General features: G+C 43.2%; 1 protein-coding gene and 1 non-coding gene across 2 annotated transcripts; both read left to right on the top strand.

The window, feature by feature from the left end:
- Positions 1-775: 775 nt before the first annotated feature.
- On the top strand, positions 776-848 carry TRNAC-ACA (transfer RNA cysteine (anticodon ACA)). The gene has a single exon. It is a non-coding gene; the product is annotated as a tRNA-Cys (tRNA).
- Positions 849-12,988: 12,140 nt separating this feature from the next.
- LOC138428694 (olfactory receptor 9S13-like) lies at positions 12,989-13,936 on the top strand. The gene has a single exon (XM_069569457.1). It carries the CDS (start codon positions 12,989-12,991, stop codon positions 13,934-13,936), a length of 948 nt encoding a protein of 315 aa, XP_069425558.1.
- The last annotated feature ends 202 nt before the right edge of the window (positions 13,937-14,138 follow it).

Raw genomic sequence — 14,138 nt, 5'->3', positions numbered from 1 at the left:
TAGCCAATACATGTTCTTTTCTGTTTCATGTCAGCCATTTAATGACTGTAAAGTATTATCTCTTCATTGTTTTTATTTCACTAATGATTAGTGATTTGAGCATCTTCTTCTATGTTTGTTGGCAATTTGTAGATCGTCTTTAGAGAAATGCCTTCAGGTAATATGAAAATTTTAAATATGGTTATTGGCTTAACTGGAGTAATTTTCACGTATTCCAAATATGATCCTCTTATTGGACATTTGCAAACATGTTCCCCACCCCACAGGATGCCTTCCCACACAGTTGTTAATATTTGTCTTTAATACACACATTGTTAAGTCTGATGTCATCCCACAAGTCTATCTTCTCTTTTGTCTCATATGCTGTTAGCGTCATATCCAGGAAACCATGCCTAAATCTAAGATTATTAAGCTTTTCTCTTATGTTTTTTCCCACAGATTTAAGAGACTCAGGTCATCCATTTAGGTTTTTATTCCATTTTAAGGTAAATTTTGTTCATGATGCAAGGTAAGGGACCAACTTTATACTTGGGTACTTACACAGCTAGTTTTCCAATGACATTTGATGAAGAGGCTGTGTTTTCTCCATGGGACATTTGTTGAAGGTCATTTGACTAAAACCATGAAGGTTTATTTCTGAGCTCTCTATCCTGCCCCATTGTTCAACCAGTCTGTCTTTGTGCCAATACCATACTGTTTTGATTACTGTAGCTTTTATGTTAAGAAATAAAGAAGTTTGAGACCCCCAAATTTCTTTTCAAGTTGGTTTGGGGCTTCCCTGGTGGCTCAGTGGGTAAAGCGTCTGCCTACAATGCAAGAGACCCAGGTTCGATCCCTGGGTCGGGGAAGATCCCCTGGAGAAGGAAATGGCAACCCACTCCAGTACTCTTGCCTGGAAAATCCCATGGACGGAGAAGACTGGTGGGCTACAGTCCATGGGTTCACAAAGAGTCGGACACGACTGAGTGACTTTCCGTTCCTTCCCTTTGGTCATATAGCCTCCCTGAGACTCTATATGAATTTTAAATGTATTTTCATTTTCTAGAAGAAAATAACATTGTGATTTTGATAAGGGTTTCATTGAATCACAGAACACATTGGTTAATATTGTCATCTTCAAACTCAAGCACTTGGGATATCTTTCATTTATGTTGAATACCTTTCATTTCTTTCAGCTGTGATTTCTAGTTTTATATCCCTAAGTCTTTTGTCCCCTTGGCTAAGTTTAGTCCTTAGTATTTTATTCTTTTTGATATTTTTGTAAATGGATTGGTTTTATTAATTCCTTTTTATGTAGTTCATTAATAGCGTATATTAGTGCTTCTCATTTTAATGTATTGATTTTATACGTTGACACTGCTAAATTTTGTATTTCTAACAGATTTTTCATGGATATGTAGGGTTTTGTATATATAATATCATGTAATCTGTAAATATAGATATTTTAAAACTCTTTATCAACTTGGATCTCTTCTATATCTTTTTCGTGCCTACCTGCTGTAGTCAGGACCTCCAGTACTGTGTTAAATAGAGGTGGCAAGAGGCATTCTTACTTTGTTCCTAATCTTAGAAGAAAAGCTTTTACTAGTGAGTATGATGTTAGCTGTGGGAGTTCATATGTGGATTTCATTTAGTTGAACTTTTTCTTTCATTTTCTGTTTGTTTTTTAATATACAATTAAAGGGAATTGAATTTTTAAAACATTCACCTGCATTAATTGAGCTGATCTTGGGATTTTCCCCCAACATCCTCTTAATGTACTGAGTTACAGTCTTTGATTTCCAAAACCTCGCAAGTTTTCATAGTATTTACTTACATGTAGTCAGTAATACCATTTTCTCTTTCCTCCCCCCATATTTTTATGTATCACGCACATTAATGTTTGTTGTCATCAAAGCAGTCATTTGATAGGAAACAGAATAAATATCTTGTTGTATCACCTTGACTCAAACTTCACACAGAAAAAAAAAAAAAAACCCTAATACCTTCCCCATACTCTTTACCATTCATCCTGAGCCCACGCGGATGCAGGGCTTTGCCACCTCCCATCAAGCAGTGATAAGCATTGACGGAAGGGGCCCATTGCCTCCACTTGGCCTCTTGTCAACTCACCTTCACTACCATCATCAAAGAGCATTGTTCAAGAAATAATCAAAGTACACAGACAAATTTCCACCTGGAGAGACTGATTTCAATGAGAATAGGTTTGGCATCAGTGGCTCAGATCTGAAAACTGTCTCTCGTGGAGGAGCCAGGTCAGTGGTCTGATGAGAATGCGGTGGTTCCTCTTGTGTCAGATGTTTCCAGGGTTCCTGCCCCACCACACCAAGGCCATGGGTGACATTGTCACCAGAGATGATGATCCAGACCTCTGGCCACAGCATCCGCCTTCCTAGTCACAGAATGGAAGACATCCAGACCTCCAGCTGCAGGATCCGCCTTCCTAGTCTCAGAATGGAGGACACGAATATTTATATTTAAACTAACATTATACTTACTTTATGATATATTTATACTTATGAATACTTACAGTTATAACACAAATGTCATATAATATATAGAATACTAAAATAAAATCCACTTCTGGAACTTTCCATCACCCAAACACAGACAAAGAAAATTTTCTAAATCCCATTTCTTGTCCTCCAAAGTTAAATACTATCTTGACTCTAAAATCAATGCCATTAATTCTTGGTAGAATTTATATACCACAGAACAAATTGACTCTAAAATAGGATCAGTTCAGTTCAGTCACTCAGTCTGTCCAACTCTTTGCAACCCCATGGACCACAGCACTCCAGGCCTCCCTGTCCATCACCAACTGCCGGAACTTACACAAACTCATGTCCATTGAGTCAGTGATGCCATCAAACCACCTCATCTGCTGTCATCCCCTTCTCCTCCTGCCCCCAATCCCTCCCAGCATCAGGGTCTTTTCCAATGAGTCAACTCTTCGCATCAGGTGGCCAAAGTACTGGAGCTTCAGCTTCAACATCAGTCCTTCCAATGAACACCCAGGACTGATCTCCTTTAGGATGGGCTGGTTGGATCTCCTTGCAGTCCAAGGGACTCTCAAGAGTCTTCCCCAACACCACAATTTAAAAGCATCATTCTTCTGTGCTCAGCTTTCTTTATAGTCCAACTCTCACATCCATACATGACTACTGGAAAAACCATAGTCTTGACTAGATGGACCTTTGTTGGCAAAGTAATATCTCTGCTTTTTAATATGCTGTCTAGGTTGGTCATAACTTTCCTTCCAAGGAGAAAGTGTCTTTTAATTTCATGGCTGCAGTCACCATCTGCAGTGATTTTAGAGCTCAAAAACTAAAGTCTGACACTGTTTCTACTGTTTCCCCATCTATTCGCCATGAAGTGATGGGACCAGATGCCATGATTTCAGTTTACTGAATGTTGAGCTTTAAGCCAACTTTTTCACTCTCCTCTTTCACTTTCATCAAGAAACTCTTCAGTTCCTCTTCACTTTCTGCCATAAGCGTGGTATCATCTGCATATCTGAGGTGATTGATATTTCTCCCAGCAATCTTGATTCCAGCTTGTGCTTCTTCCAGTCCAGCGTTTCTCATGATGTACTCTGCATATAAGTTAAATAAGCAGGGTGACAATATACAGCCTTGACGTGCTCCTTTTCCTATTTGGAACCAGTCTGTTGTTCCATGTCCAGTTCTAACTGTTGCTTCCTGACCTGCATACAGATTTCTCAGAAGGCAGGTCAGGTTGTTTGGTATTCCCATCTCTTTCAGAATTTTCCACAGTTTATTGTGATCTACACAGTCAAAGTTTTTGGCAGTCAATAAAGAAGAAATAGATGTTTTTCTGGAACTCTGTTGCCTTTTTGATGATCCAGCAGATGTTGGCAATTTGATCTCTGGTTCCTCTGCCTTTTCTAAAACCAGCTTGAACATCTTGAAGTTCACAGTTCACATATTGCTGAAGCCTGGCTTGGAGAATCTTGAGCATTACTTTACTATCGTGTGAGATGAGTGCAATTGTGAGGTAGTTTGAGCATTCTTTGGCATTGCCTTTCTTTGGGATTGGAATGAAAACTGACCTTTTCCAGTCCTGTGGCCACTGCGGAGTTTTCCAAATTTGCTGGCATATTGAGTGCAGCACTTTCACAGCATCGTCTTCCAGGATTTGAAGTAGCTCAACTGGAATTCCATCACTTCCACTAGCTTTGTTCATAGCGATACTTCTTAAGGCCCACTTGACTTCACATTCCAGGATATCTGGCTCTAGGTGAGTGATCACACCACCGTGATTATCTTTTTTGTATAGCTCTTATCTGGGTTGTTAAGATCTTTTTTGTACAGCTCTTTGTCAAAGAATATGTAGGGGACTTTTTACAAAGAGAAAGTGAGAGGGACCATTCCTGAAAAAAAGCTAGATACATTTTAGTGCAAACAGTTGAAACTAGTTTTGTCAAATATCTAAAAAAAAAAAAAAACAATAAGAAAGGAAACTCAAATGGCCAAAATAATTCAGAAAGTTACTAGAATTCATTGTGAATTTAGGAAACTCAAATTAAAACAAAGCAACATGTATTTAACACACCCAGAAAATGAGGGAATATGGTGAAAACAAAGACTCCCACACTGCTGATTGCAGCCCATTGGTACAATCAGTTTGAGAGAAAAGTGGTCAGATAAGTGTTAATGTAAGAAAGAAGTTTATGTGATGCAGTTGCTCACCAAGAAGAGCAAAATGCTAGAACGATTTATAGGAAGAATAAGTCACCCTCCTTTTGCTTTGGATGTTACGGAGGTAGACAAACCATATTTCTGGAGAACTAGAGAGAAACGAGAGATTGGCAAGGGTAACCTCTCTGCTCACCTTATTAGACAAGACCATGGTCATGGAACACCTTATAGACTGCTTCAGGCCCATGAAACAAGGACCTGTTAAAAGGAAAGCCTTATCTTTTCAGTTGTGTAGAGTAAGGGGATGGCAAAATGATAAGAATAGAAGAAAAGGAGTCTCGATAATGTAAAATTAACATGAAAATTAATGAAACTGAGAAAAAATATGTCTTTATACTCAAGAAACATTTTTCTAGATATACACTTTAGAGGGGAGTAAAAGATCCATTGCATAATATGCACTATTGAAAAAACAAATAAAAATGAAGTAACCTAATTGTCTCTTTAAAGAAGATTTTGCTTGTATATTTTTGAGATTCGTTGTTTGTCAGTTGCTTCATTTGCTATTATTTTCTCCCATTCCAAAGGCTGTCTTTTCACTTTGCTTATAGTTTCTTTTGTTGTGCAGAAGTTTTAATTTTAATTAGATCCCATTTGTTTATTTTTGCTTTTATTTCCAGTATTCTGGGAGGTGGATCATAGAGCATCCTGCTGTGATTTATGTCAGAGAGTGTTTTGCCTGTGTTCTCCTCTAGGAGGTTTATAGTTTTGGTCTTACATTTAGATCTTCAATCCATTTTGAGTTTATTTTTGTGAATGGTGTTAGAAAGTGTTCTAGTTTCATTCTTTTGCAAGTGGTTGACCAGTTTTCCCAGCACCACTTGTTAAAGAGATTGTCTTTTCTCTATTGTATATTCTTGCCTCCTTTGTCGAAGATAAGTTGTCCATAGGTATGTAGATTTATCTCTGGGCTTTCTATTTTGTTCCATTGATCTATATTTCCATCTCTGTGCCAGTACCATACTGTCTTGATGACTGTGGCTTTTGTAGTAGAGCCTGAAGTCAGGCAGGTTGATTCCTCCAGTTCCATTCTTCTTTCTCAAGATTGCTTTGGCTATTCGAGGTTTTTTGTATTTCCATACAAATTGTGAAATTATTTGTTCTAGCTCTGTGAAAAATACTGCTGGTAGCTTGATAGGGAGTGCATTGAATCTGTAGATTGCTTTGGGTAGTATACTCATTTTCACTATATTGATTCTTCCGATCCATGAACATGGTTTATTTCTCCGTCTATTAGTGTCCTCTTTGATTTCTTTCACCAGTGTTTTATAGTTTTGTATATATAGGTCTTTAGTTTCTTTAGGTAGACATATTCCTAAGTATTTTATTCTTTTCGTTGCAATGGTGAATGGAATCGTTTCCTTAATTTCTTTTCCTACTTTATCATTATTAGTGTATAGGAATGCAAGGGATTTCTGTGTGTTGATTTTATATCCTGCAACTTTACTATATTCATGGATTAGCTCTAGTAATTTTCTGGTGGAGTCTTTAGGGTTTTCTATGTAGAGGATCATGTCATCTGCAAACAGTGAGAGTTTTACTTCTTCTTTTCCAATTTGGATTCTTTTTATTTCTTTTTCTGCTCTGATTGCTGTTGCCAAAACTTCCAGAACTATGTTGAATAGTAGTGGTGCATGCAGCTCAATTCCAGAAAAATAAACGACCCAATCAAAAAATGGGCCAAAGAACCAAACAGACGTTTCTCCAAAGAAGACATACAGATGGCTAACAAACACATGAAAAGATGCTCAACATCACTCATTATCAGAGAAATGCAAATCAAGACCACAATGAGATACCATTTCACACCAGTCAAAATGGCTGTGATCCAAAAGTCTATAAGCAATAAATGCTGGAGAGGGTGTGGAGAAAAGGGAACCATCTTATACTGTTAGTGGGAAGGCAAACTAGTACAGCCACTATGGAGAAGTGTGGCGATTCCTTAAAAAACTGGAATTTGAACTGCCTTATGACCCAGCAATCCCACTGCTGGGCATACACACTGAGGAAACCAGAATTGAAAGAGACATGTGTACCCCAATGTTCATTGCAGCACTGTTTATAATATCCAGGACATGGAAGCAACCTAGATATCCATCAGCAGATGAATGGATAAGAAAGCTGTGGTACATATACACAATGGAGTATTACTCAGCCATTAAAAAGAATACATTTGAATCCATTCTAGTGAGGTAGATGAAACTGGAGCTAATTATACAGAGTGAAGTAAGCCAGAAAGAAAAACACCAATACAGTATACTAAAACATATATATGGAATTTAGAAAGATGGTAATGATGACCCTGTATGCAAGACAGCAAAAGAGACACAGATGTATAGAACAGTCTTTTGGACTCTGTGGGAGAGGGAGAGGGTGGGATGATTTGGGATTGAAACATAGCATTGAAACCTGTATGCTATCATGTAAGAAACAAATCACCAGTCTAGCTTTGATACAGGATACAGGATGCTTGGGGCTGGTGCACTGGGATGACCCAGAAAGATGATATGAGAATAGAGGTGGCGGGGGGGGGGGGGGGGGGGGGGGGGTTCAGGATTGGGAACTCATGTACACCCGTGGTGGATTCATATCAATGTATGGCAAAACCAATACAGTAAAGTAAAATAAAAAATAAATAAATAATTTTTATAAAAAGAAGATTCTGCAAGTAATTAGGGTATGTTTTCATGTTTAAAGCAATTTAAATAAGTGAACTAGAACATGGAAAGATTGGGAAAGGTGATCAAGGTCCCTGCAGAGTGCATTTTGACATAGATCTGGAGAGGTGATACACCCCTAAGATAGGAGAGTGAAAGTGTATTGCTGACCTTGCCAGGTAAAAGCAAACTCCCTCACTTCTCTCTTGCGTCAATCATCAGGGCCACCGCAACTAATTAACACAAAGTTGGCAACTTAGAGCGAGTGGAACCTACTCTCTCGCTGGTCAGGAGGATAGATGTCCAAAATCAAATTTTCAGCAGTTCCTGCTGCCTTTTAAATTTCTTTAAAAAAATTCTTCCCTGCCTTTTCCTAGGTTCTGGAGACTCCGGGTATCCTTGGCACTCCTTCCCCTATTGCTGCATTGCTCTAACCTCTGCTCAGTCTTTACACGCCCTTTGTCTTTATGTCTCTGTGTCTTTATGACTCTGAGTCCTTTCCTCCTCTTATAAGGAAATCCGTCACTGGATTTACAGTCCACCTAATCCAGCATGACCTCATCATAACACATTCATTTTGAAAGACCCTATTTTCAAATAAGATCAATTTCTGGTTTGGGGGGTGGACTTTTTTTGGAGGGAGACACTATTCACCTTATCATAGTGATGTTCTCTATGCTTCAGGGGAATTTACACTCTACAGTTTCTGAGTAGAGTGTTATATCTATACCCAATAATCTCATTTAGGCAACATATTGAATCAAATCTAACATATGACTACAATTTTTCTGTTTGCTTATCAGTTACTGAGACAGTATGATAAACCACTATTTGGATGTTTGCATTTCTTTTTAATTCTGTCAGATTTTTCTTTATATACTTAATCTTTTTCAGTTTCATACAAATTTAAAATTTTCACATCATCCACTTGAATATTGAGTATTGAAAATTGAATATTTCATTATGAGTCAGTCAGTGTTAGTCACTCAGTCACATACAACTCTTTGTGACTCTGTGGACTGTAGCCTGACAAGCTCCTCTGTCCATGGAATTTTCCAGGCAAGAATGTTGGAGTAGGTTGCCATTTCCTTCTCCGATTTCATTACGATATGTCCTTTTAATGAAAAAGGCACATGTATCCCAATGTTCATCACAGCATTATTTACAACAACTAGGACATTTGTGGGGGGGGTGGGGGGCTCCAAAATCACTGCAGATGGTGACTGCAGCCAGGAAATTAAAAGACGCTTACTCCTTGAAAGAAAAGTTATGACCAACTTAGTCAGCATATTGAAAAGCAGAGACATTACTTTGCCAACAGAGGTCTGTCTAGTCAAGGCTATGGTTTTTCCAGTAGTCAGGTATGGATGTGAGAGTTGGACTGTGAAGAAGGCTGAGCGCCGAAGAATGTATGCTTTTGAACTGTGGTGTTGGAGAAGACTCTTGAGAGTCCCTTGGACTGCAAGGAGATCCAACCAGTCCATTCTGAAGGAGATCAGCCCTGGGTGTTCTTTGGAAAGAATGATGCTAAAGCTGAAGCTCCAGTACTTTGGCCACCTCATGGGAAGAGTTGACTCATTGGAAAAGACTCTGATGCTGGGAGGAATTGGGGGCAGAAGGAGAAGGGGACGACCAAGGATGAGATGGCTGGATGGCATCACTGACTCAATGGACGTGAGTCTGAGTGAGCTCCGGGAGTTGGTGCTGGACAGGGAGGCCTGGCGTGCTGCGATCCATGGGGTCGCAAAGAGTTGGACACGACTGAGCGACTGAACTGAACTGAGGACATGGATGTAATCTAGATGTCCACTGACAGATGAATGGAGAAAGAAGCTATGGTACATATATACAACAGAAAATTATTCAGTCATAAAAAGGAATGCATCTGAGTCAGGGATAATGAGATGGATGAACCTAGAACCTATTATGCAGAGTGAAGTCAGTCAGAGAAAACCAAGGATCATATATTAGTCCATATATATATAATCTATGAAGATGGCACTGATGAATGTATTTGCAGTGCAGCAATGAAAATGCAGATGAGGAGAACAATCTTATGGACATGGGGTGGGGGGGAAGGAGAGGGTAGGTCAAAGGGAGATAGTAGCATGGAAACATATTCACTACCATGTGTAAAATAGACAACTAGTGGGAATTTGCCCCGTGACTCAGGGAACTCAAACCAGGACTCTATGACAACCCAGAGGGGTGGAATGGAGTGGGAGATAGGAGGGAGTTTCGAGAAGAAGGGGACATGTGTGTACCTATAGCAGGCTCATGTTGATGTATGGCAGAAACCAACACAATATTGTAAAGCAATTATCTTCAATTAAGAATAAATTAAAAATGTTTAACGGATTTTAAAATGTCCTTTTATGAGCAAAATTTTCTCCTGAAATCCACTTTTTCTAATAATTATTGAAATATAGCAGCCTTGGCTTTTTCAGGATATTTATGATACTACATTTTTCAACTTCTTACTTTCACACTTCCTATATTTTAATATTAATCATATATCACCTTTATTCTTTGTTTTGGGGTTTCTGTCCAGGATTAAAATATTTTGTTTTAATAGATATACTTACTCAATCTGCATTGAGGGAAGGGCCACATTATAAATGAGAAAGCGTTTTGCAGCTTCTGCAGACATGGAGTCCTGCCCATCACTCTTTATCACACCAACATACAAGGATGAAGCAGAGGAGGGAGGGCTGCAGGCCAGGAGGTCACACCTGCGGTCCTGAGGAAACCTTTCCCAGATGGCCACTGGTCCTTCTAAAATGACTTGCTTCTTCTCCGGTGGACCACAGTGCTCCCACAGGGATTTCTGGCTTCCTGCCCCTCCTGGTTTGGACAGAGATGTATCAGAGGAAGTTTGGCCACAGGACTGCATCTTCCTGGGATCCAGGGAATTGGGAGTCCCAGTGCACTCCCAGGCCGTCTCACCTAATTGGCCAATTGAGGATGAGAGTCCCAGCTGTGCCCAGTGGAGAGCATCTTCCCCAGTAGAGGGACCAAAAGACGCAAGTGCCATGAATACTATCCAGCTGAGGGGGCAAGACGGAGCAACAGGTGAGCTGAGCCAGTCTTCCGCTGGTGCCAAGAGCCAAGCACTTCCCGCAGCAGGCACTGGGAGCACATGGCCTGCCTGTCACTGTGACCTCAGGTACTCTCTTCTGCGCCCTCCCCACTCTCACTTCCCTGCACAGGAGGCCAGGGCTGAACAGGGTGGAGGAGGGTGCTCAGCACCACGTCACTATCATCAGCACAGACCTGGGTCAGGAGTCCTCCCCAGGAGCACAGGGTCCTGGGTGGGTCATGCCCCTCCTGACATCACAGGAGCAGTGTGATCATCACTCAACAGATTGTGGTCAGCATCACTAACAGGTGAGTCCTGGGAGCCTGGACCTGGACACATCACCACCTAAAGCCCCATGGACTGGGCAGGGCCAGTCAAGGCAGAAGTTCTGGACTTTAACGACAGTAGAAATAATTAAGGGGTCTTGTATCACCATAGGTTTAAATTCAGAGGCCTGAGATCTTGCATTTCTGGCCAGCTTTAGGTGATGCTCTTGCTATCAGACCTCAGACCACACTTGATAAGCTACTTTTTACAAGGAATAGATGCAGAACACAGTCTTTAAAAACAGAGGCTTGTAGACAACACTGGGTTCTTCTGCTTCCCCCATTAAGGCATTTATCAGGCTCAACTCACAGGCAGGTTTACTGGGGCCAGCACGACAGTCACACTGAGTCATCTCAACAACCAAAGGAATGCGTGAGTTTATTTTTTTAAAAAAACCAACAGCTTGACTTCCCAGATGAAGATGTTGATCTCTGCTCTTGTGCTTCCCCAGGCATCCTAAGGGTCACTGTTTTGATGACCTAGGGCCACTGAGGTGGATGAATGGTCTTGGGAAACAGAACAGAAACAGGAAGCTGGGAAAACTAGTGGACACAGGAGCAAGACAGCCAGCCTGGGGTGGTGGGGAGAAGACAGTCAGTCTGGTCACAGTGGCTCTGCTGTACGTATAAGCGGGGGTGGGCAGAGACAGAAGCAAAACCTTGGCCTTGGTGAATGTGAGTGAGTGCACAGATCAGGGCTGGTAGCACAGGGGTGGGCAGCCACGGAGTGTACAGCAGCGACCAACTTCACTTTTAGCACCGGCTCCAAACCAATATTACAGTGAACCCGCTTGGACATCCCAGGTCACACTGTCCCCTCTGCTTTCATGTGGCAGTTGGAGTCAAGTCCCCCAGGAGAGGGAAACTGGGCAGCCCACACTGTAATCAACCTGTCCTTTTTTGGGGAAGTATGGACTCTCTCAGACTACCTCCTAAGAGACTACCTCCCCTGCTTAGGGGAGCTTGGGGTTATCTCTCCTCCACAGATACCAGTGATCACCCAACCTCTGTCTGTATACCCCCCAGGGAACTCACTCCCTCCAAAGAGAGCCAGCTCCATGATACTGCAGATCTGACCTCTACTAAATGTGTGTTCCACTCTGAAATAGACTTCCACCCACTGAATAATCTGCTTGCCTTCCAAGGAAGCATGATGGCTCAGCATCCAACTTTCTTTTTCTTTCCTCCATCTTTGGGCAGGATTCCCCTCAACCACCCTTGTGGCCATCACACAGCTGGTCCCCATGTCCGATGAAAGTGTGGTGGTCAGCCCTGCTCAAGGCAGACAAGGGAGGTCTGGGCTGTGACAGGGACAGGAAGCGGCACCCAGCAGGAGGGCCCAGTCATTGAGCAGATGTGACCGTGTTGGTGGCTGCCACTGCTCCAAGCAATCACCCCACGGGGTGTGCAGAGGAGCCAGGGGCACGGAAGTAATGACGGGGGAAGAAATGCCATGTCCTGCATGTGGCACAGCCCCTGTCCTGCTGTTCTCAGACCATGCAGCTGGGCTCTCCCCTGCCCATGAGCTGCCTAACATCTGGGCTGTGCAAGAAAGAACACTTAGATTCTCAAGGATGTGGAGAACTCTGCTGTTGGTTGCCATCACGGTCTTATCAGAGGCGAAGATGCTGAGATTGGTCTCAAGCTCTGCAGGAGAGACAGACATAGCTGCTCCACTTCAGCCTGGTGAGGGCTGGTCCCTGATCTGCTCCCGGACTGCCCTGGAGTTAGAACCATCACTGGGTCAGTTCCTGGTAGTATCAGCTGCTTAATGATTTCTGAAATTAAAAATGAGTAAAATGGGGGTGGAAGATGCAGGATTAGATATTTGAGCAGGTGCGGGAATGGCACAGCTCAGGACCATCCCCATGGGAAGGGAGAGCATGTCCTGCAAAACAAGGACAAGGAGATGGAAGCCGTCCTTACGCTGGAGACTCTCAGCTCAGCAGGACCCCTGGGGCCATCTCATAGAGTGACTGTTTCAAGCACACTCAGGAGTAGTAAATCAGAGGAAATGTTTACATTTCAGGTCGATCTGGGCTCATCTGGAGAACTGTGTAGCTGGTGGTCTCTTCGTCAGTGAACACTAAGGTGCTGAAGGGCCCCTGTTATCCAAGAGAAAATGACCTGGTGACCTAGACTGACTTCCCCTTGCTGTCTCCACTTGCTCTCTGCTGTCCAACCCTTGTTGCCCAGCGCGGGGCCATGCACCCCCCCCAAAATGGAAACCTCTCAGAGATGCCTCTGCAGGAGTTTGTGCTGGAGGGCTTTGAGGGCGGTCTGCAGACCCAGGCCCTGCTCTTTGCTCTGTTCCTGGCCCTGTACGTGGTGGCCGTCCTGGGGAACCTCACCATGATGGTGGTCATCACGCTGGATGCCCGTCTGCACTCCCCGATGTACTTCTTCCTCAAGAACCTCTCCTTCCTGGACCTGTGTTACTCGTCTGTCATCGCCCCCAAGGCCCTGGCCACCTTCCTGTCCTCCAAGGTCATCACCTTTGCAGGCTGTGCCACCCAGTTCTTCTTCTTCTCCATGATGGGCACCACTGAGGCATTCCTCCTGGCCGCGATGGCCTATGACCGCTTCGTGGCCATCTGCAGCCCCCTGCACTACCCCATCTCCATGCGCCCCTCAGTCTGTGCCCGCCTGGTGCTGGGCTCCTACTGTGGAGGTTGCTTCAATTCCATCCTGCAGACCAGCTTCACATTCAGCCTCCCATTCTGCAGCTCCAACCACATCGACCACTTCTTCTGTGATGTGATCCCCCTGCTCCAGCTCACCTGTGCCAACACAGCCATCAACAAGCTAGTCATGTTTGGCCTTTGTGGCCTCATCATCGTGGGCACCACCCTCGTGGTCCTCACTTCCTATGGCTACATCACAGTGACCATCCTGAGGATGCGCTCAGGAGGAGGGAGGCACAAGCTCTTCTCCACCTGCGGCTCCCACATGACAGCCGTGTCCCTCTTTTACGGGACTGTCTTTGTCATGTACGCCCAGCCGGGAGCTGTGGCGTCCATGGAGCAGGGCAAGGTGGTCTCTGTCTTCTACACCCTGGTCATCCCGATGCTCAACCCCCTCATCTACAGCCTGAGAAACAAGGATGTGAAGGATGCCTTGCGGAGACTGGGCCGGAAGCACACAGCCACGTGAAGGAGGGGGACCAGAGAGACCCAGTGTCCTGAGGGCAGGACATGAGGGCTCTGGGGGAGACAGAGGTTTGGTTGGAAGTATTTGTTCTTCATTCATCCAAGTGATTCTTTCATTCATTTCATTCAACGCTGTGGCATGGACCCCACATGCAAGTGTGAGGTGAAGAGATCAGATAAGGAACCAGAAAAATGATGGTGAATGA

The sequence above is a fragment of the Ovis canadensis genome, chromosome 1 (assembly GCF_042477335.2).
Source record: "Ovis canadensis isolate MfBH-ARS-UI-01 breed Bighorn chromosome 1, ARS-UI_OviCan_v2, whole genome shotgun sequence".
NCBI lineage: Eukaryota > Metazoa > Chordata > Mammalia > Artiodactyla > Bovidae > Ovis > Ovis canadensis.
Note: the sequence above shows the minus strand (reverse complement) of the source record. Positions and strands in the feature narration are given on the sequence as shown.

Excerpts from the sequence above, each read along its gene's own strand:
- LOC138428694 (XM_069569457.1), top strand. The coding sequence starts at position 12,989 with ATGCACCCCCCCCAAAATGGAAACCTCTCAGAGATGCCTCTGCAGGAG.